Source organism: Hippopotamus amphibius, chromosome 3 (genome assembly GCF_030028045.1).
Source record: "Hippopotamus amphibius kiboko isolate mHipAmp2 chromosome 3, mHipAmp2.hap2, whole genome shotgun sequence".
NCBI classification, from domain to species: Eukaryota; Metazoa; Chordata; class Mammalia; order Artiodactyla; family Hippopotamidae; genus Hippopotamus; species Hippopotamus amphibius.
This window is the reverse complement of record NC_080188.1, coordinates 118,766,311-118,788,025: the sequence shown is the minus strand read 5'-3', so window position 1 is coordinate 118,788,025 and position 21,715 is coordinate 118,766,311. Positions and strand designations below refer to the sequence as shown.

General features: G+C 43.3%; 1 protein-coding gene across 1 annotated transcript in view; it reads right to left on the bottom strand.

Annotated features, from left to right (window-relative positions):
- LOC130848746 (pregnancy-associated glycoprotein 2-like) overlaps positions 1 to 13,212 on the bottom strand; it is a 36,182-nt gene extending 22,970 nt beyond the window's left edge. The window contains exons 1-8 of the mRNA XM_057727153.1: positions 13,112 to 13,212; positions 11,877 to 12,027; positions 10,672 to 10,789; positions 10,455 to 10,573; positions 9,057 to 9,250; positions 8,018 to 8,134; positions 6,276 to 6,417; positions 6,091 to 6,189 (exon numbers count right to left, since the gene is read on the bottom strand). Coding sequence (XP_057583136.1) covers positions 6,091 to 6,189; positions 6,276 to 6,417; positions 8,018 to 8,134; positions 9,057 to 9,250; positions 10,455 to 10,573; positions 10,672 to 10,789; positions 11,877 to 12,027; positions 13,112 to 13,212 — 1,041 coding nt within the window. The remainder of the gene's footprint in view (positions 1 to 6,090; positions 6,190 to 6,275; positions 6,418 to 8,017; positions 8,135 to 9,056; positions 9,251 to 10,454; positions 10,574 to 10,671; positions 10,790 to 11,876; positions 12,028 to 13,111) is intronic.
- Positions 13,213 to 21,715: the final 8,503 nt, after the last annotated feature.

The following is a 21,715-nucleotide window of genomic DNA, read 5'->3' as shown; positions in this document are numbered from 1 at the left end:
ATTCTGGGGTACTTTAGAGGACCCCTGAGATATCTTAAAAATAAATATTTAACTAGAATTATTTGGTGTATTTAGTTAAATGTAATCATACATAATTCTGCTTATTGTAACTAAGTTTATTGACTATACTGTAATGAAATGTTTAACCTTGACTTCTAAGTCTTCTGTCATATATATGAGTCATATATATATATATATATATATATATATATATGGTACTCTGATGCTATTGTAAAAAGTGTTTCCTCATCAAGGAAAGTCATTGAAAAATGATGGAAGCAATTAAAACAATTCCACACCAAGATGATGGCTATATGCGGATTCTAGCCTATACTGACGTAAAACACGGGGGTTTCCTATCCAGGGAGCCCTACATCACACATCCAGAGATTATTACTCCCTGAGAGGCAGGTCAAAACCGCTACTAAGCCTTAAAGTTGTTACAGAAGATAGACCATTCTCCTTCTTCATCCCCTAAGAAAATGGGATTAAAATCTCTGAGGAGGGGAATGAAAAAGAAGGGAAGATGGCAGGGCACAACATTTGAAAGGATGAAATAGGCTGAGGACATGACATAAACTGAGTAGAGCTGAAAGTGTCCAAGATGGCAGACAACTCGACTTCCACTAGAGCTTGGGCCCCAGCATTAAAACCATAAGGGTCAAAAAGTGGGTGGTGGTTCAATTCCTGGAATCCTCACACCTTGCTGAAATAGCTGGAATTCTCCTTCCACTCATTAGCTTAAGAAATATCCCACCCCAGTAAAAACTGATAACCCCATACCCTGGTGCCTTTCTCACCTTTTGAGATGGCAAACAGTCTGTCTTTGGAGTGTGTTTCTCTCTAAATAAATCATTTCTTACCTATCAGTTGGTCTCTCACTGAATTCTTTATGTGATTAGACATCAAGAACCCAAGCTTCTTTAAATCCTGAAATCAGGAATGTGATCTCATTTGGAAGACTTTGGGTTTTAGCCTGGTTCGAGTCTCAGCAGCATGGCTTCAAGTCCTAATCAGTGTTTTGGCCAGGTTAGCAACCCGACCACGTGAGTCAAGTCCCAGTCCGAGATTCTGCTGGGTTTAAGTACTGGCTGCCAGGGTTCAGATCTCAATCTGAGGTGCAAAGTTTCAAGGTTAGCATCACAGGATATCCACTGAAACAAATTAAATATATAAACAGCCATGACTGGAACTTCCCTGGTGGCACAGTGAAGAACATTCCATGCTCCCAATGCAGGAGTCTGAGTTTGATGCCTAGTTTGAGAACTAGATGCCACATGCCACAACTAATTGTTCACATGCCTGAACTAAAGACCTTGCATGCCCCAACTGAAGATTCCGCGTGCTGCAACTCAGAGACGGCAAAGCCAAATAGTGGAATATTAAAAAAAAAAAAATAGCCCAGATGGTATTCCACTGTATGTCTCTACCATATTTTCTTTATCCTTTCAAGTATTGATGGATATATGTTGTTTCTACATCTTGTCTATTGTGATGATACTGCAATGTACATGACAGCGCCAATATCCCTTTGATACCATGATTTTCATTTTTTGGGATAAATACCCAGATTTGAGATTGCTGGATCAAAGAGGAATTCTCTTTTTAGTTTTTTGAGGAATCTCCATTATGTTTGCCAGTGGCAACACCAGTTTACACCCACACCAACAGTGTACAGGGTTCCACATCCTCATTAACACTTGTTATAATTTGTTTTTGATAATGACCATCTAATGGATGTGAGATGGTATCTTATTGTCATTTAATTTGCATTTTCCTGTAAATTAGTGAGGGAGGAACTATTTTTATCCCAAATTTATACAATAGGAAATCAATGTCCAGAAATGAACTTATCTAGGTCCCATAATTGATAGGACGCAGAGGTTGGATTTGAACCCAGGCAGATAAGCTCCAGGATGTACATGCCAGCAGGTGCGCAACACTGTCTTCCATGTGCTTAGCAAATGTGGGATCATGTTGTTTTGTATTCCGTTCTTTTCTCTCAATGTCATATTGGAATGATTTCTCATAACACTAAATATTCTCCTAAAACACAATTTTAAAGTGGATGATTGTATGATGGCCTATCTATGCTGTGGACTATCTATGTTTAATGAGTTTTGGAATGTCCCAGACTTTCCATTTTGTAAGAGGCTCCCAGGAATATATCCTAGCTATTTAAGTTTCTGGGTGCTTCTGCTCATTGCTTTTGCATAAACCATAGAAGCAAAATTGCTGGAAGGAATGCCATACACATTTTAAGAACAAGTTATCTCCAGAAAGATTGTACCAACTTACACTCTTTTAAGAAGGGTTCAATATATATCATTTTCTATTTTTCTCTACATTTATTCTCACCAGTGGCTATAAATATTTTTGGTCCACGGTGGGTAAAGCATAAAGTGGAAGGTGGGGGAAGATTGTTGCCTTGAAGATCAGACTTTGGGACTTCGTGGTAATCCTGTGCTAATATTCCAGTATTTCAATGTAGGGGATGTGGGTCTGATCACAGGATGGGGAAATAATATACAACATGTCATGCAGTGCAGCCAAAAATACAAACAGACAAACAAACAAAGAAACAAATGTTGATGAAGAGCAGAATTTATCCTCATGTTGGTAGCACAGGCTACAAATACAGAGCCTGAAGAACCCTAAGCTGATTAACAGACACAGCTCCAGCCCCAGCCTTAGGCTCATCTAGCGAAACAAAGCCAGAATTTTCCTGGTTCATATTATGGCAGTAAGCCCTGATGACAGTATATTTTTCCCAATATAGACACAGCAGTGTGTTCTAGTGGAAGCACATAAAATTCATCTATTCATTTATTCAACATGTATTTATTGAGGGCCTACTATGTACCTTTCACCAGTACTAGGGCCAGAAGGTTGCAGAAGACTTCCTTCATCTGTACTGTGGTGATAATGCACTGCAGAGGCTCATGGAGAGACAGGGAAATGGCATATGCAATTAACCAGAGCTACTATTATTATTCTTATTGGTGGCTTCTCAAAACATTGAGGCTTTACCTATGGTTTCTTGGAGAACACTTGGAAAATGAGTTAGACAAACTGTTGACTTAAATCTCCATTAAGCCCAGACCATGATATTTGCTGTTAAAAAAAAAAAATACCATTTTGACTCTCACCTTCCCCCCGTTTGTCAGCTCTACAACTGGCCCTATTACACTCCCCTCAAGTTGATCATAATACAGTTTCATTTTAAATTGATCAGGCATACACAACACTGGACATACAGCAGATCTACACACACATGATAACTGCAGGGCTTAAGGTTATGTTTCAAGGTGGGGCACAAATCTGATCTTAATGACCTCACTCTTGCCTACATCAGCCATTACCTGCAACCTTGAAGAGGAAGCCCCTCACTCCTCTGCTCTCTTACCCACACATCTGTTGTTTTCTCCACCTGGCCCTCCCTATTGGGAGTTGTCTCCTTATCTGTCTCCCTGAACTGGTGGTGGGTTCCTAACATAGCCCTCTGTCTCTGGGGTCCAGCACAGCACATGGCACACAGTAGGTGCTCAGTAAACTTGTACTGAATGAAAAGATGAGGAAGGAAGCAAGACATCCCTTTCACTAACGTTTGTCTTCCCTGAGTAAAGGTACATGCAATGCATTCCACTGGGGTGTGTTTTTCACCTTATTTATTCTTTTTTGCTTCTTTTCTCCTCTCAGTCTCCCTCCACTTCTAGCCCTTGCTGTCCCCAGGCTAGGCCTCTGCAAAGGATCTCCAACTGGGAAGAATAGCTGCTTCCACTCTAATTGTGCCAAACCATGGCAACATGAACTAAGTGTGTTGTCGATCTGCCCCGGAGGAAGCTCAGAAAGGCTGAAGGATTTGTGCACCCTGGGTACCCCTTTACATGAGTGACAACTTCCTCAGCAACTTTGGAGGCCAAGGGAAGGAACATGCTGGGCCCAGGAGGGGTGGGTCTGGCTAGGGTTCCACAGGGGCCAATATTTGGCAAGTGGGGCTAGAAAGGACACCCACTGTGTGCGTGGCAGAGAGCTTGTGACTGGGGTGAAGGGACAAAGGGGGACCATCTCAGCTTCAAGGCCTCACCCAGAACCCCCGAGGAGGAGAAGACCAGTGCCAAAGTTCCACTGAGACTGGGAGAAAAGACTCTATTTTATTACCCTTTACTATCCTTCTGAATGAGGACGTGGTAGAGTTTTTGGAGCTGTTGCCAATTTGTTATGGTCTAGACCAACCCACCGCCACTTCCTTTGGGGCTGCCTCTCCCCAGCTGCAGTTGCAGGTTGTTGAAGAAACCGTCAATCATATGGAACAGGGCAATGTGACCAAGTAAAGCCAATCATAGCACCCCATGTGCCTGCAAGGACGGATGGTCAAGGGCTGGACACATGATCTGAGCTGGACCAATCAGAGCCCTCTCTGGCACCACACTGTTTCCTGAGGTTGTTTCCTTATGGATTAGACACCTAGGAGACATACATGTAGAAGCCTGAGGGAAGAAAGCTGGCAGGCTAAGAGAATGAAAGATGAGAGAATGGAAAGAGCTAGGGAGAAGAAAGAGTAAGCTGATGGCTTCTGACTTCTTGGGTCCAGTCACTGAGATGTTTGAATCTGCTCTGATTCCTGTGTCCCATATCCCCAGTATCCTTCCAGTAAGTCTCCTGTTTCCTTGGAGCTAATTGGAGTTGGGCTCCTCTCACATTCAGGAAAGTTTCTAGATCCTGCCCAATTATGATGCAACTCCCCAACCCAAAGAGGGACACCCATTCATATTAGCACCATTGGGTTGGAATCTTTTATTCTTTCCTGAGCATAGGGCTTTGCAGACCAGCAAACGCAGTCCACCACCATCCCTGGGCAGGACTGACCTATGTGTGAGTGAATGTCTGCTTCGAGTGGGCCTGACTGTTTCCTGACGCAGTTCCAGGATTTATACGGTGGGAGCCAGGCCAACCCTGTTGTTTCCTCGATCATAAACAGAGAAATATAGCCTGAGGAAACCATCACCCAGGACTCAGACTGGTTCCAGGTCTCAGTGCCCCCGTAAAACAAGCTGATACAAGTGCCATGAGGACCCTGGGGAAGACAGAAATACACTGCAGTCAGCCAGATCCCTTACCTGCCACCCCCCTCAGTATCCAGCGCTGTTGGCTTCTCAGTATTATTTCCCTATTTTAGTAAGAGCCAAATTACTGTCTCAGCAGCTGGGGAAGTGAGGTGCCCATCCAAAAGCAAGAACGGCCAACGCATGTGGTTGCCCTGAGGAACGGGGGTGGGAGAATGAAGGTTTGGAGTTTGGGATTAGCAGATGCATACTACTATATACAGAATGGATAAATAACAAGTCCTACTGTATAGCACAGATTTCAGTATCCTGTGACAAATGGTAATGCAGAGACTAGAAAAAATATATATATATATGCAAAACTGAGTCAGTTTCCTGTAAAGCAGATATTAACACTACATTGTAAATCAAATGTACTTAAATACAACCAAAAAAACAAAAACAAAAACAAAAACAAAAGGGACAAGAATGGCCCATATATTCCCTGTTCTTTCCCTCTGATCCAGGCCCACTCTTTTCTCCACAGAGAATGCCTTTTCTTCTCCCTCTTCCCCACATCCTGTTCTTTAAGACTGTGCTCAGCCCCTCTAGGAAGACTTCCTGGACCCAGCTTCACCCTCCCTGGTCACTCCAGCTCTCCAGACTGGGTTGGGTGACTTACCTTTTTGCTCCTCTTGTCCTTAGACCTCATCACTCCTAATGCAGACATGGCAACACTTGGCACAACCCCTGGGGGTGTCATTTGCATGGAGTCCAGTATAGATTTGCCTCACCCCAAGCAGGCCTCCTCATGCCTCCATGAGGTTGGGGCTTTCATATTACTGAAGATCCCTCTCTTTCTCAAAGCCTTCTTTGAGTCCATCAAGTGATTAATTTTGCAGGAGGCACTGGCCTAGCCTCTGGGGCTCAGCAGCATCTGCAGTGGTTTGACTTGGCCTCCAGAGGGCGCCCTCCTCCCAGCGGCAGCCCAAGGGTTCCTGCAAGGCCCAGAGTTGAGAACAAGCCCCCAGGGTTAGCCCCTCACCTTATAGATATAGGCTTCAGCAGGCACTGGATAGTCAATGTGATTGATGGTGAAGATGATTTTAGGCAGTTTTCTAATGTTGCCACATGGAACCAGGTACTGTTAGATAAAGAGGAGAGAGGTTGACCCAGCTGATCCCTCAAGTGTGGAGAGCCCCACAGTGACCCTGTGGCATGTCCCTTCACCTGTTGACCATAAGGCATGGCATCAATAAGCTTCTGGATGACGCTGATCTGTTTAGTTGGGCCAACCAGCAACACAGTCCCAGTATCCAGAATGGCCTGGCATCCATGGTAACAAGCAAAAGCCATCTTGTTCATGGTGATGCTGAGAGACAGTGAGAAAAAGTGGGCACCAGGATCACTCTGAAGTCTCCACGATTAACTGCCCCTCTCCCTGACTGTCTCCAGAAGAGCCCTTCAGCTCATGCTCTGACTGTTTCCCTTTGCTCTGGTCACCTAAACTTCTTTGACTTCCATTCAGTTCTTGAATGCACCAGGCTCTTGTGTGCCTCAGGGCATTGGCATGTGCTGGTTGCCTTTCCTAGAAGACTCACATCCCCTTTGACTAGCTAATTTCTCCTCATCTTCCAGTTTATAGTGTAAATGACCCTGTTTCAGGAAAGACTCCCCCACCCCCCCAAACTAGATCAGGCTTCTGTCTTGGTCACTCTCTCTGAAGACTCTTCCTCATTTGCAGCAAATACAGAAGTGCTAATTCCTTATGGGTATTACTAGTTTCATGTATGTCTACCTCACTAGATGTAAGCAAATTGTATCCTCAGTGCCTCATTCAAGTGCCCAGCACAGAGTGGATGCGCAATGTATCTCTTTTGAGAGAATTAATGAATGAATAAGTGAGTGAGTGAGACAATGCATGAGGAATAACCAGAGACTTGTGCCTGGTGTCCAACCAGCAATGTGTCATCCAACACAGTGAAACTGGAGGCTCTCTGGGGCAGCAGATGCTCAGAGTGGTGGGGAGGGAGACACAGGCTGCCCTGGGAGAGGTTGTTTCCCAGCATGGGCTCCTACCCGGCTCAGACACTAAGGCCACTGGCCAGGGGATGCCCAAGCTAGCACAATGCCTCCCAAAGGACCCATATGTTTCTCTCTAAGGGTATCACATAGATTCCCATCAGTTATTTAACCTTGTTCTCAGGCCACTGCTCTATCCCAGCATCCTGATGCTTTCTGCCATAGCCTCTGCCCCACTGTTTTCCTGGGACGTGGGGTTGGGTAGCAATGGGTAGGGGGCGTGTCTCTTTGTATGGGTACTCTCAATTGTCAAGAATGCAGCCAACCTCTCTCCACTGCTGTTAATCTTTTCCCTAAGGAGACCAGTTTTCCTAGTTTGTCAAGGACTTTCTCTGTTTGTAAACTAGCATTATTGAGTACTAAGAATTCCATTGGTCCTGGGTAGCCCTGGAGAGCTGGTCACCTTATCTCAACCCTGTTCAGGCTGGTGGAATTCTCTCTGACCCTCTTTTCATTGCTCTTTATGTTCCTAAAAGCCTGCCATCTGCCTCACAGTCCAGAAGGTGCAGCCCTCTCTGGGCTGCACACACCTCTCAAAACCCTGTCCAAGTTCCTGGTCAGGGCCCTCCTCAGGAGGCCTGGTGTGATTTTGAGCCAATAGGTGGTGCATGTATATGTGTGTTTCTGTGTTTCTTTGGATGTGTGTTTGTATATATATCTGTATGTGTGTGCGTTCGTGTGTGTATCTGAGTTCCTGTGCGTGTTTATATGTGTGCCGATGTGTGTGTTTATATATGTCTCTGTGTGTGTTTATATATGTGTCTTTGTGATTGGAGCATATATGTCTGTGTGTGACTGTGTGTCTATGTAAGCATTTGTGTGTGTCTGCATGTGTCTGTGTGTACCTGTGAGAGCGTCACTAGGGGTGGCCCTCAGAGGGAGAGGCTTACCTGGTCATGGTTATCTGCCAGGAGTGGGTTTGGGACACTGGTATCCACTTGAGCTGCCCTTTGTGGTAGCTGTGGTCCACACCGCCAAGCATCACTGCACTGCCATTCTCCTTCTGGCTGAGAAGAGAAGGAAGAGATAGGCCTGCTTGGTGGAGAATAGCGCCACTCACTATCTGAGGGCTCTGCTTATCTAACCCATCAGAGACACTAACAGGGTCTTCATTTTACAGATGGGGAAATTGAGACGTGGAGGGATTGATTACATGACCATGGTGGGTCACCAAATAATGAGTGGCACAGAAGAGGTTCAAACCTGGGCAGCCTGTTGCGCTCCGACCAGCACCCTTCTGAAGAGGGCAAATTCCCCTCCAGCAACCAGAGTGCTCAGAAATACCTTTAGAGGACACTGAACTCGAGGGGTCTGGCGTCTTCTTCATGTAGGCTGTGATTTTTCAGAAAAGCTGAGGCCCTAGTGCACTAAGTGCATGAGTTCAGGCTCACCCACGGTTGGCTTCACCAGCCTGTGACCTGTGCCATCCATGGGGTCCCATTCTCAGCAGGGCACCACACCTCTGCTATCCCTGTCTTGAAATTCCTAATACCTTTTTAGCAAGAGATTGTGCATTTTCATTTTGTATTGACTCCTGCCAATCGTGTAGCTGGTCCCGGTCTCCCAGTAAAATGTTCATCAAGAAGAAAACATTCCTGCCATGCCTCTCCTTCCTTTCATAGCAAATCCTTCAGCAAATCCTGCTGCCTTTTCCTCCAGCCTGTACCCTGACACCTTCCATTGCTCTCCCTCTTCCCTCAGCCCCCCTGGACTAAGCAGCCATCCTTAAGCCCATGAGCATGGTTGTGTTCCAGTAAAACTTAACTTAGAGGAATCAGTGGTAGGGCCAGTGGTGGCTCTGGTACCATAGTTACACTGGGCTAAAGAGTCTCTCAGGAAACATCTGGATTAAGTGGTCTATAATTTTTCATGCCTCTGAAAGCATCTTACATTTGATTTAGAGAGAGGTCTTGCCAGGCTCAGACTTACGTGCTCAAGTAGAAGGCAAAGACCGGCTGAGAAATGAGGCCTCGTGTCTTCAGCTTGTCAAAGACAGGGGTGATCCCTTTGGGGGCGAGGCTGGGGTAGCCCAGGCCCAGGACACCATCAGAGATTGAATTACTGAACCCAATCTCTTTTACAAACAGCCCAAATTCTTGGCGCGTGTTGACAAGGTTCATGATCTGTGGGAGAGAAGAGTGTTTGCAGAGAAAGGTTTGCAATGTGGATCTGGGACTGGACTGTGATAAAGAAGCTATTAACACCTCAGAGGAGACCTGAGACCTGGCTGTGCCCTGGTTGACCTCAGATGGATAGACCAAGCAGGGACAGGAAACCTGGTTCCATTTGTGCAGTGCTATGGACTTTAAACAACACCTGCTCCGCCTGTACACACCATCTGAAGTGGGTCACATTGGCCTCATGCCTTCTGTGCAGGTGGGGAAACATGGACTCAGGGCAGGACCAAATGGTTCCCACTTGAGGACAAAATAAGTAGAGAGCAGGGTAGACTTCTCTTTGGCATCACTATGACCCGATGACAAAAATGGACTGAATTCACTGCAAGGTACTGTGGATCCTGTATCTGCTCAGGAAGATATAAGCCTTTGTGCAGTGTCGGTGCCAGGGTTCTCATGAAAATTCTGCCTGGGCAAATGCTTTTGGGGTTGTGTGTGTGTTAGAGATAGAGAGAGACAGAGAGAGAGAGAGAGAGAGAGTACTCAGGCCCTTTGCGGGAGGAAGGTCATAGATTTTATTGATCTCTCCAAGGCCCCCTACAGTTAAAACCCATTCATCAGGCCCTTCCCACATTTGTGGTCCCCTGCTTTCCATGCCCAGATGCCTGAAGCCTTTGGCTGACCCCAGGGGCCCAACATCAGTTTTATCCTCTCCCCAAATATCTCATACCTGCATGAATCCTGACTTCAGGCCAGCTCCACCACTTACTAAATGTGTGGCCTTTACAAGGCCCTGGCTCTCTGCACCTTAGTTCCCTCTTCTGTATAATTGAGCTAATCGTAGTACTTGATGTGTGCAGCTGTTGCAGGATTAAACATGTTATTACCATGAAAGTGCCCAGTACACTTTGTGAATAGAAAAGTGGGTGCTTTGTTCTGCTCTCTCCCTGCTCCCAGAAAATGAACCTTGAGCTGCTCATGGGCAAAGGAAGTGCAAATCCACAGCGCAGGCCACTCTCTGGGTCAGCTGTTCTGGCAGTCTGTGTGTCAGCAGGGGAGCTGTATCCCCAGAGACATTCCCTGTGGGGACAGTGGACAGCCACTAGGGGATGTTGGGAAAGACAGGCCCTCCCAGTTGGTCCTGCTTCTCTTTCGGAAGCAGCAGTTGCTCCCAGGGCCAGCCCTGACTCACCTTCTCCTTTCCACTTACCCGAACAGTGTCAAAGCCAAAAAATCCAACAATCCTCCCAACGCCATAGTTGATGTTGAAGGTCTGGCCTATGAGCTGGAAGGTGGTGGACAAATGAGGGTTGAAGTGATTGTGTGTACCTGCAGACACAAGTGATGAGTTTCCCTCAGGTGGCAAGGAAGAAGTAATTGGGGAGAGAGGAGTATAAGATGCAGTGAGGGTTGGGGCAGGTACTCACAGCAGGAGGGACTTGAGCACTGGATGGAGGGCACCCATGTGTAAGCTGTGCTGGTGTCAAATACGACCCTGAACTCCTGAGGGGGTGTTCCAATGGTGATGTTGCCAGCATAGACCACCTACGGGTGTTGGGGATGGATGGTTAGGGCAGGACTGGCTGTGCTGACCACCCTTGATTACTAGAATGCTGCTTTCCTCGAGTTGTCTCAAGTGTCCTGAATTCATTTCCCAACCACTGCACCTCACATCCTTTGCTCAGAATGGAACCTTCCTTTGATTTTTTTTACCTGTTTGTGATCACTTTTAACTGACCAGTGATGGAAGCTGCATCATTGCAGCATTAGCACAGAGTCTTAACCACTATACATTCAGGGAAGTCCTCATGCCTTCATTTAAGATCCTCTCCAGTCTCTCCTTCAAGGCCCCGCTTTAGTGTTTTCTTCTCCAGGTGGCCCTCCTAGGTCACCCCAGACCATGTCCTCTAAACTTGGACCATGTGCTATCAATACTGCACAGTTGGCCCTTTTATTGGACATGTATTTACTCTTTGTCTATCATTCAGGCTGGCCTATGCATTGTGGAAGGAGAGATGAGACCTTTTTAAAATCAATAATAATTTTGAGATTGCTATATATACATCACCAATAAAAAATATCAAATTGTACACTTTAAATATAGACAGTTTGTTGTATGTCAATTGAATGTCAATAAAAATTCTTAAAACAAGAAAAAAATAAATAAAACAAAATCAATAACAATCACCAGAGTGTTAGACCTTTATAGTATTACAGGCCATAGGGCTCAATAATTTTTTTCTGGTATCTTGGATATAAAGGTGCTGAACTGCCTGGGGTTTCAAACTAGATGTGCAGTTGGATTATCTTTTGATCAGACAAGGCTCACGTCTCACCTGTCTCTCTGTGGCTCAGTTCTGAAAGAACAATCTCCCTTGAACTAATGATATATCTTTGACACAGAAATGGAGGTTTACCTGCCATCTGGTTATGACTGGGCCCAGTCACCACTGGCCAAGAGCTGAGGATGAGAGTGCCTCCTCCTCTGGAAATGGGGTCCTTTTTCCTCAATATTTCTGCTTTCTGCAGGAGCCCCAGCCCCCAAATCCAGCCTGACCCCTCCAGATGAACCCTAGTGCTAGGCCAGCGCACCAGGGGGCACTGGGGAGCACCATCCTCCCAACACACTCACATCCAGGCAGTTCCTCAGGGGTAGAAGAGTGATATTCGGGTCATCAGTGGCATTCTGGGAGCTGCTGTTCGTGTTCTCCTCCAGGAAATTTGTCCGCAGGTTTTTTACTCTGAGGGTTTCACGCATGGTCTTGATCTTCGTTAGAGGGATTCTTAAACCAAACATTGGATAAAGGAAGCAAAGGAGGGACAACAATCAACTGTCCATGCTATGATCTGACTGTCATACTTTGCATTGTAATGGCACTGTGTATTTTCCCAGCATTTGTATGAGTGTTTTGTTACTATCAGGACACCATGCAAAGACCAGGACAAAGACCTTGGTTTGAATACAAGTTCTGTTGTGGAGTCTTTGGTGAGTCGTAGGACCATTTGGAGAAATCATTTCCACATCGGTAAAAAGATGGAATATAATAACCCCCATCCCCCATATAGGATGTGTTGAGTATTAAGTGAGATGATGGATATAATGTACCTGATATGCAGGAAGTCTCAACAATGACAGACATTACCATTGTTATTGCCATCCCATGCTATCTGTTTCAAAGTAGCTCCAGGAAGCAAGTGGAAGGAGAATCATTTTCTTCTTTTTACAGGTGAGGAATTTGACATTCAGGGAGTTTGTGACTTAGCTATGGTCACACTGCTGAGTAGAGGTAAAACAGCCTAGAAGTTGCCATCCTGATCTTTCTCGAGGGCTGAAGAAGAAGAGAGGAATGAGAAAAGAAGCCAGGGGATGCCAGGAAATGAAGATGCTAGAGAAGCAAGAAACAGTCAAAACAGAAAACAATCAAACACATAAAAACTCCGAGTGCTGCATGCACAAAGACATCCAACGTGATGGAAGAGATAAAAGAAAGAGATACAGAGATCAAGACACAGACATATTCACACTGAAATTGAGAGAGAGCAGAGAGAAGACCTAGAAGCAAATACAAGAGAAATACTGCTCCATAGGAGCACATTAAGAGTTGCAGAGGTTGTGCACTGAACAATTCCTAGGAGTGCCATTTTCACATAGATCATGACGTGACTGGCATCCCGGAGTTGTGCAACCCTGCTCTCCCTCCCCAAGACATTTTGTTTCTATGGGAAGGTACACATCAATTAGTGGGAGTTGAACTTTAAGACTGCCGGGGAATAATTATATATCCTTCTAACCCTGATGACAGGAAGAATGAGGAGAAGAAAAAAACCACAAAGGGAGATGATGCCACTTACAGTCCCCATACTTACATGACTAGGCACTCTGAGAGGGCCACCAGCCTGAGGATTCCAAGCCACTTCATGTTTCTTTCCTGGGCCCAAGAACTCAAGAAAGAGTGAGTTCTGAGCATGCCATGGTGGTCAAGATCTCCTAGTTATATATGCTGTGACATGCCCTAATTGTTCCCTTTAGGCCACTAATAGATCAGATAAGAAATATCAACCTCTCGATAAAATCTTTACCTCAATCAATGTCTCTGAGGAGTGGACTTAGAAAATTTTCAGAATACAAAAATTTCTACTATAATCTCTTCCTTGGAGCTTGGCTGCAAAACCAATACTGAACCTTGTGGACTAAGAGGAGGGAGACTCTTGCCCACTTGGTGACAAATCACTGGTACTAACCTGACAAAAGTAAACACTTGCTGCCATGCTTGCTATGTGCGATCTCATGTGGTCTTCCATACAACTTCATGAGGTGTGCATTGGTGTCCTCAAAAGAGAGGAGATAGCTAGGAGAGAAAGAGGTCAAATGGCAAAGTGAAGACTTGCACGGCAGCCCAGTGACATACGAGTGAGTTTTGTGAAGAGAAAAAAACTAGTCGCTAACATTTTAGGTAGTGGGACAGATGGCACAGATCAGGGCACTTATGATGCCAATCTGCTTCAAAATCTAGGTTAGAGTAATATTGCAATTGTAGAGTTTCACTATTGGGAGAAATGTGATGCATACATCCACAAGATACTTAATATCATCCAACAAATGTATACGGAGCACCCTGTATGCTGGGGTCTAGATTAGATGCCGGAATTTCAAAGTTGAGGAAGAGACAGGTGGTCCTTATCTTTAGGGAGCTGGCAGTCTATTCTCACAAACTCATGGCCTATCGGGCAAGATGAATAATCGGAAGGGCTAGGTGGGCATCATGGTCAAGGGGCAGGCAGCAAATGCCCTACCATTGGGAGCAGCCTCTCCTCAGCTCCAACCAACCATGGTTGAAAACAGCCTGGTTGGACAAGTTTCAAGAGAAGTCAGAAGTCTGGATATTTATGTAAAATCCCCTGATTTTAAATGTTAGCAACTAATTCATTTCTCTTCACAAAATTTTGTGTGAGCTAAACCTGAAACAACTCTGTGCTGAATTCAGCCTGTAGGGTGTGCAGTTCTTTCTTTCTGAATTGAGGTGCCAGTAGAGAGGGAAAAGAGAGGGGTTCAATTCATGTTGGGTGAATGAGTAAGAGACTGACTGCATCTTAACCATGTTAATTTTCCTTCCATTTGTAAGGAAAGATCACCAGGGTCCTATAAACCAGCAAATTTAATAGTGTCTACGTGCTGGCATCTGATATAATTCCCTAGTAGGATCCATGCCTTGAAACATTTTCTCTCCCAACACATAGAAAGACATAATTTTTAAGCCTCTTATCTCTCAGAAAAGACCCCTCAGAGCTCCTGCTCAGCCTGAGATGAATAGGCTATCTGTAAAACTGTTATTCCAGCCAAAGTAAAGACAATGGAGTTTAATGGCTCGTTACAGGAATCCTGGTGCTCCATCCTTCCCATTTGAGGTCTATGGAGACCTGTCTCTTTGGAAGAACAAAGGGAGTCTGCCCTGTACTTGAGGTGAGAGGTAGATGGAATGCTGAGTCTTCTTATGCATTTTGGCACATTGTTAAAATTCAGGTTTGCTTGTTCAATCGCTCTGGAGGGGATTTGACCGCATCTAGCAAATGACACACACAAACACCATTTAGCTCAGCAATTCTACTTCCAGGGATCTATCTCAAAGGTGCCCTGGGAAAAATACAAAAAGACATATGCACAAGCTATTCATTCCAAACTTGCTTGTAAAAACAAAAGATTAGAAACATACCTGAAATGAACATCCAGGGTGGAGTTTTGAATAAGACATATGGCATATGAACAACTGGGTAAAATGGGGATGCAGGGAGGCATGGAATGGAATGGGTGTGATTTTCAGGCTATACTATTTAGATTTTTCAAAATTGGGAAAAGAAAATTGCTTATAGTTTCTTGTTTTATATATATATATATATATATATATACACAGACACACACACATATGCAATAAGCAAAAGTAGAAGAATAAACCAAAAGCTGATAAAAATTATAATTTATGGGGGAAGGACAGGGACAGAAGTGAAATGTTGCCTATTTTATACTTTGACTTTGCGACCATGCAAATGTGTTACAGAATGAAAAAATAGATAAATAAAAACATCTGTCAAAATTGAGAACTAAGACAAATGAGCCTAATTCTATGCAGTTGGTTACATTGCCCCAGAGAAGAAAACATTACTTAAGTAGCATGAAAATGCAGACTTTTGACTCTACATTCAGAGTGGGATATCTGTGAAGGACAATGACAAACATACATACAAAACCACCTTCCCTCTAAAACAAAACCAAAAACAAAAGCCAAAGAAATCTGAAAGTATATGGAACTGCTTAAGTTGGTGATATTGCTACTGTGATTTTGAAGGTATCATATACATTTTCAGACAAGTTAAAGCAAATAAGTAATTAATGCTGATGTTGTTATGAAGCAACACTTTCAGTGAAGGAGAAAAAAGAGATTTAAGATTATTACCAAAATCTAAAGTAGAACCCTGCTGTCCTAATCCTTGAATTGAATGTGTAAGTTGTACCAATGAATTCTTTCCTTTTATTTTAAAAGAAAATCTGTACTTTTTGGCTCTGACCACTGAAAACTCTAGAAGCAGTGGCAGCTTGATAACAGTGACTATCCTGAGGCATAGCTTGTGGCTCTAAATACCATTTTCTACCAGAGGATGTTGAGATTCTTGAAGAGATAGCTGATTTCAGGGCTGGACCAGGAAATGCACAAGATAAGCATAGGAATCTTGAAAGACCACATAATTGAACACCTTCAAAGCCCAACAGGGGCAGACAAAAAGTTGAGGAATCCATTTGAAGAGACCAAAAGTGGGACACTTTTGAAACAGGAAGGAAGGAGGCAGGGCACAAATTTGAAAGAATGGCATAGCTTGAGGAATTGACATAAACTAAGTAGAACCGAATGGGTTCAAGAAGGCAGACAAGTTGACTTCCACTAGACCTTGAGCTTCAGTAACATAAGCATAATGATCAAAAAGTGGGTAGTGGCCCATTTCCTATGAATAGTATGCCTTCCTGAAATAGCTGGAATACTCTTCCCACTCATTAGCCTATGGAAGTACCCGACCCTATAAAAACTGACAGCCCTATACCCTGGTACCTTTCTCCCTTTCTGTGTTGGCACAGTCTGTCTTTGCAGTGTGTTTCTCTCTAAATAAATCCACTTCTTACCTTTCAGTTTGTCTCTCACTGTATTCTTTCTGGGATGAGACACCAAGCACCTGAGCCTCCTTAAGTCCTGAAACCAGATGTGTGATCTCAGTTGGAAGAATTTGGGTTTTGGCTGGGGTGGAGTCTCGGCAATGTGGGTTCAAGTCCTAATCATGCTTTTGGCTGGGTTTGAGTCCCAGTCACATGGGTTCAAGTCTCAGCCTGAGTTTTGGCTGCGTTTGATTCTCAGCCACCTGGGTTTATATCTCAATCAGGATTTGGCAGGGTTTGAGTCCCAGCCAACAGGCTTCAAATCCCAATGTGAAGTGCAAGGTTGCTATTTTAGCATCATATCAAATCAATTGAAACAAATTAAATATATAAACAGCCATGACTGGGACTTCACTGGTCATGTAGTAGAGAAAGCTCTGCTCCCAAGGCAGGGAGCCTTGAGTCAATCAATGGTCAGTATACTATATTTCATATTCCACAACTAATAGTTCACATTCTGCAACTAAATCTCCTGCATGTCACAACAGAGGATCCTGCATGGTGCAAATGCCACCCAGGGCAGCTAAAAGAATATATGTATTTTGTAACTTAAATCTGGAATTACATTCCATTGTATGTCTCCACCACATTTTCTTTTTCCATTCAACTGTTGATGGATCTAAGTTTTTATCTACATTTTGGTTATTGTGAATGATCCAGCAATGTACATGACAGTGATCTTGGAGAGACAGCAGTGAGCAGTCCTGAAGTTAGATCTTCATTTCCTTCCCAGGAATTGTTCCTGGGTAGACTGGATCAAAAACCAGGAATTCTAATCTCTAGATAACTTGAGTTAGAGACTACTAGGAACGTTGCCCTAGCTCTTTCCCCCATTTGAAAGCAAGAATGTTTCAAGGAGGCAAAAACTGTAAAAACAGGTACAAAGTTTATTATTAGAGGCACAGCACAATGTACCAAAGAGCACATAGAGAAGTGGTTTATTTATTTAAGGCAAAAGCAGGGCAGAAATACACACCCAGAGACAAAGGGTATGGGATTCCTCTCTAATGAACAGGAGCACATTAAGTCAGAAACTAGTTCGAGAAACACACCAGAGAGGAATGTATGCATTTTGCACAAGGAATGTAAGAAGTCAGAAACTGGGCAGAAATACACACCCAGAGGAGAGTGGGGGCCCCAAACAAGGAGTGCAGAAATGAGGGGATTTAAATTACTTACATAGAATAGTGTTTCCCTCTGTTTACATGTGGCAAAATATCTTGTTTCCTTTTCAATACCTGACCATTCCTAAGACTATCCCCAAGATGCATGTGAAATATTTTGCTAAGATAGATCCCTCTGCAGAGGCCTCTGGGTGCATGTCCACACATTATGGAGTGGAGTTCCCTCCTTGTTTGACCACCAAGAAGCCTTTCTAAGTATGTACAGATGGGGAAGTTTTCCTTGATCGAAGGTGTGGGCACCTTACCTCTTTACATAAGCAGAGCTCAATTTTGCCACTAGCTCTGTCTTTGGAATGTTTGGGTAAGAACAAAGCTTCAGTTTGACTCCCCTTGACAAACACCAGCTGTCCAGTGCAGGGGCCCATCTACCTCCTATCTCAAATACCCTCCGAGAGACATGAACCCCAACAAATCTTTATTGGGAGTATGAAGGGTGATGATCCACCTTCTGTACTTCCTTCAGGCTGGCAACGGCCTCATAGACCCTACCTTGCTGGGGTCATTGTCTCTCACCCTTTCTTATTAAGGGGCCTCAGGGTGCTTTCTGTTGTTAGTTTGACAGGACCTGTACTGAGCAGTGGCTGGAGTTTCGGTACTAGCATCATATTGATAGGAAACTGTTGCAATTTGACAGAGAAAAGCTTAGGAAGGAATTTTGAAAAGGAAGGGGCCAAAGATCAGTAAAAGAATTATTGAAACCAGGGTCCAAAGCAAGAGTAAGAACCAAGTTACCTTTGGTAACAATTTTTGATCCTGGTCCAGATGGAGTCAGTGCTTCGGTTATCCTGTCCAGAGGAAAGGAGCCATTGGGCATGGTCATGTATATATTTGATATCTTTTTTTATTGGCCCATTGGGGTTGATGTAGGTTTAAAAGACTCATTTAGAAATAGATGGGGGAGGACAACCTGAGGAATAATAGAGAAAGAGATCTCATTTTGTTTTTCAGGAAAATAGGCCTGAATCCCAGTTGACACCTGGCGCTTCGAGGAGACCTGTGGCCAGATAAGTACTTGTCTAGTTTTATAGAAGTAGGTTTTAACATTTTTAATTTTTATTGCAGTATAATTGCTTTACAATGTTGTGTTAATTTCTTCTGTACAACAAAATGAATCAGCTATATATATATATACATGAATCCCCTCCCTCTCAGACCTCCCTCCCATTCCTTCCCATCCCACCCATCTAGGTCATCACAGAACACCAAGCTGAGCTCCCTATGCTATTTAGCAAGTTCCAACTCACTATCTATTTTACACGTGGTAGTGTATATATGTCAATCCTAATCTCCCAATTCATCTTACCCTCCCTTTCCCCCCATGTGTTCACATGGCTGTTCTTAGATCTGTGTCTCTATTTCTGGAAATAGGTTCATCTGTACCATTTTGCTAGACACCACTTATATATGTTAATATAGGATATTTATGTTTCTCTTTCTGACTTACTTCACTTGATATGACAGACGCTAGGTCCATTCACTTCTCTACAAATGAGCCAATGTTGTTCCTCTTTATGGCTGTGTAATATTCCACTGTATATGTGTGCCATGTCTTCTTTATCCATTCATCTGTTGATGCGCATGCAGGTTGCTTCCATGTCCTGGCTATCATAAATAGTGCTGCAATGAACATTGGGGTACGTGTGTCTTTTTGAATTATGGTTTTCTCTGGGTATATGCCCTGTAGTGGGATTGCTGGGTGGTATGCTATTTCTATTTTTAGCTATTCAAGAAACTTCCATACTGTTCTCCATAGTGGCTGTGTCACTTTACATTCCCACCAACAGTGCAAGAGAGTTCCTTTTCTCTGTACCCTCTCCAGCATTTACTGTTTATAGAGTTTTTTGATGGTGGCCTTTTGGACCAGTGTGAGGTGATGCCTTACTGTAATTTTGATTTGCTTTTGTCTAATTAGTGATGTTGAGCATCTTTTCATGTGCTTCTTTGGTATCTGTATCTCGTCTTTGGTCAAATGTCTATTTAGGCCTTCTGCCCATTTTTTGATTGGGTTGTTTGGGTTTTTGATGTTGAGCTGCATGAACAGTTTGTATATTTTGGAAATTAATCCACTATCCATTGCTTTGTTTACAAATAATTCCCCCCTTTCTGAGGGTTGTCTTTTTTTCCTGTTTATAGTTTCCTTTCCTGTGCAAAGCTTTTAAGTTTCATTAGATCCCATTTTTTTATTTTTGTTTTATTTGCATGACTCTACAGGGTGGACCAAAAACCTTGCTGTGATGTATGACAAAAACTCTTTTTCCTATGTTTTCCTCTAAGAGTTTCACAGTGTCCAGTTTCACATTTAGGTCTTTAATGCATTTTGAGTTTATTTTTGTGAATAGTGTTAGGGAGTGTTGTAATTCCACTGTTTTAAGTGTTGCTGTCCAGTTTTCCAGCACAATTTGTTAAAGAGACTGTCTTTTCTCCATTGTTTATTCTTGTCTCCCTTGTCATAGATTAGGTGACCATACATTTGTGGGTTAATCTCTAGGCTTTCTATCCTGTACCATTGTCCTCTATTTCTATTTTTTGCCAGTAACATACTGTCTTGATTACTGTGTCTTTGTAATATAGTCTGAAGTCAGGAATCCTGATTCCTCCAGCTCCACGTTTTTTTCTCAGGATATCTATGGCCACTTGGGGACTTCTGTTTCCATAGAAATTCTAAATGTTTTTGTTCAAATTCTGTGAAAAATGCCATTGATAGTTTGATAAGTATTGCATTGAATCTGTAGATTGGTATGGGTAGTATAGCAATTTTCACAATATTGAATCTTCCAATCAAAGAATATGGCATGTCTCTCCGTCTGTTTGTTTCATCTTTGATTTCTTTCATCAGTGTTTTATAGTTTTCTCTTTTTTTTCACATTTTAAAGCTCTTTATTGGAATATAGTTGCTTTACATTGTGCCATTTTTTGCTATGCAACAAAGTGAATATCTGTATTTACACACACATATATATATATATCTCCAAACCCACTCCTTCCAGTGACTCTCTTCCACCCTCTATATCCCATCCCCTCAACTAGTCACATCATCATCAAGTTGATATCCCTTTAATGCAACAGTTTCCCACTAACTATCTGTTTCATATATGATAATGTATATATGTCAATACTATTCTCTCCCTTCATCCCAGCTTCTCTTTTGTCCCCCACCCTGTGTCCTCAGGTCTGTTCTCTACAGCTGCATTTTTATTCCTGCCCTGTTACTGGGTTCATCAGTACCTTTTTTTTTTTGTATTCCATATATAAGAGTTAGCCTATGGTATTTGTTTTTCTCTTTCTGGCTTACTTTTCACTGTATGAATGATGCTAGGTCCATCCACCTCACTACAAATTACTCAATTCATACCTTTTCATAGCTGAGTAATATTCCAATGAATATATGAACTCTGGAGACCAACCCACATGCGAAAAAGGGACCAAAACCAAAACTGATCACTGAGGACTGAAGGACCAAAGATGAGAAGGGGAAACAGCTGCAGGAGGAGCAGATTTAATACCCACAGCAGTCTTGAGAGAAGCTGAAGCTGTGGATCACCTGAATAGATGAGTGTTTCTACAACAGAGAGTGTAGACATAGGGGCTACTGGGGACTAGGGGACAAATACACACAGGAGAAATTCCAAGTCACATTCTGAGCTCTCCACAGTCTTCTCTACAGCAGGTGCAGAGCCCTACCTAGAAGTATTGGAGGACTTCTTGGTATGTCTGTCTTGTTTCTGGTTTCAGGTATTTGTTAGTTAAACCTTTACTGTATATATCTGAATGTAGATTTGCTTATAATTGGTATGAGTACTCCCTTTTTTCTTTTTCTTTTCTCTCTCTTTTCTTCTTCTCTTTGGTTTCTTTCCCTTTTCTGTTTTTGCAAGTGCAAGTGTGCACATCTCCTTGTGTGATTTTCACTGGTTAAAGTTGCTTTTACCACCAATATTGGGGCTCTGTCTGTCCTTTGTCATTCTTTCCTTTTTTTCTTCCTTTTTTCCTGTGCTCTCCTTCTACCTCCTTTTTATCCATCCTGTGCAGCTTCTAGGTTCTTGGTGTGCTGGCAGAGGGTCAAACCAGGATCTATGGACAGCAGAGCAGTGT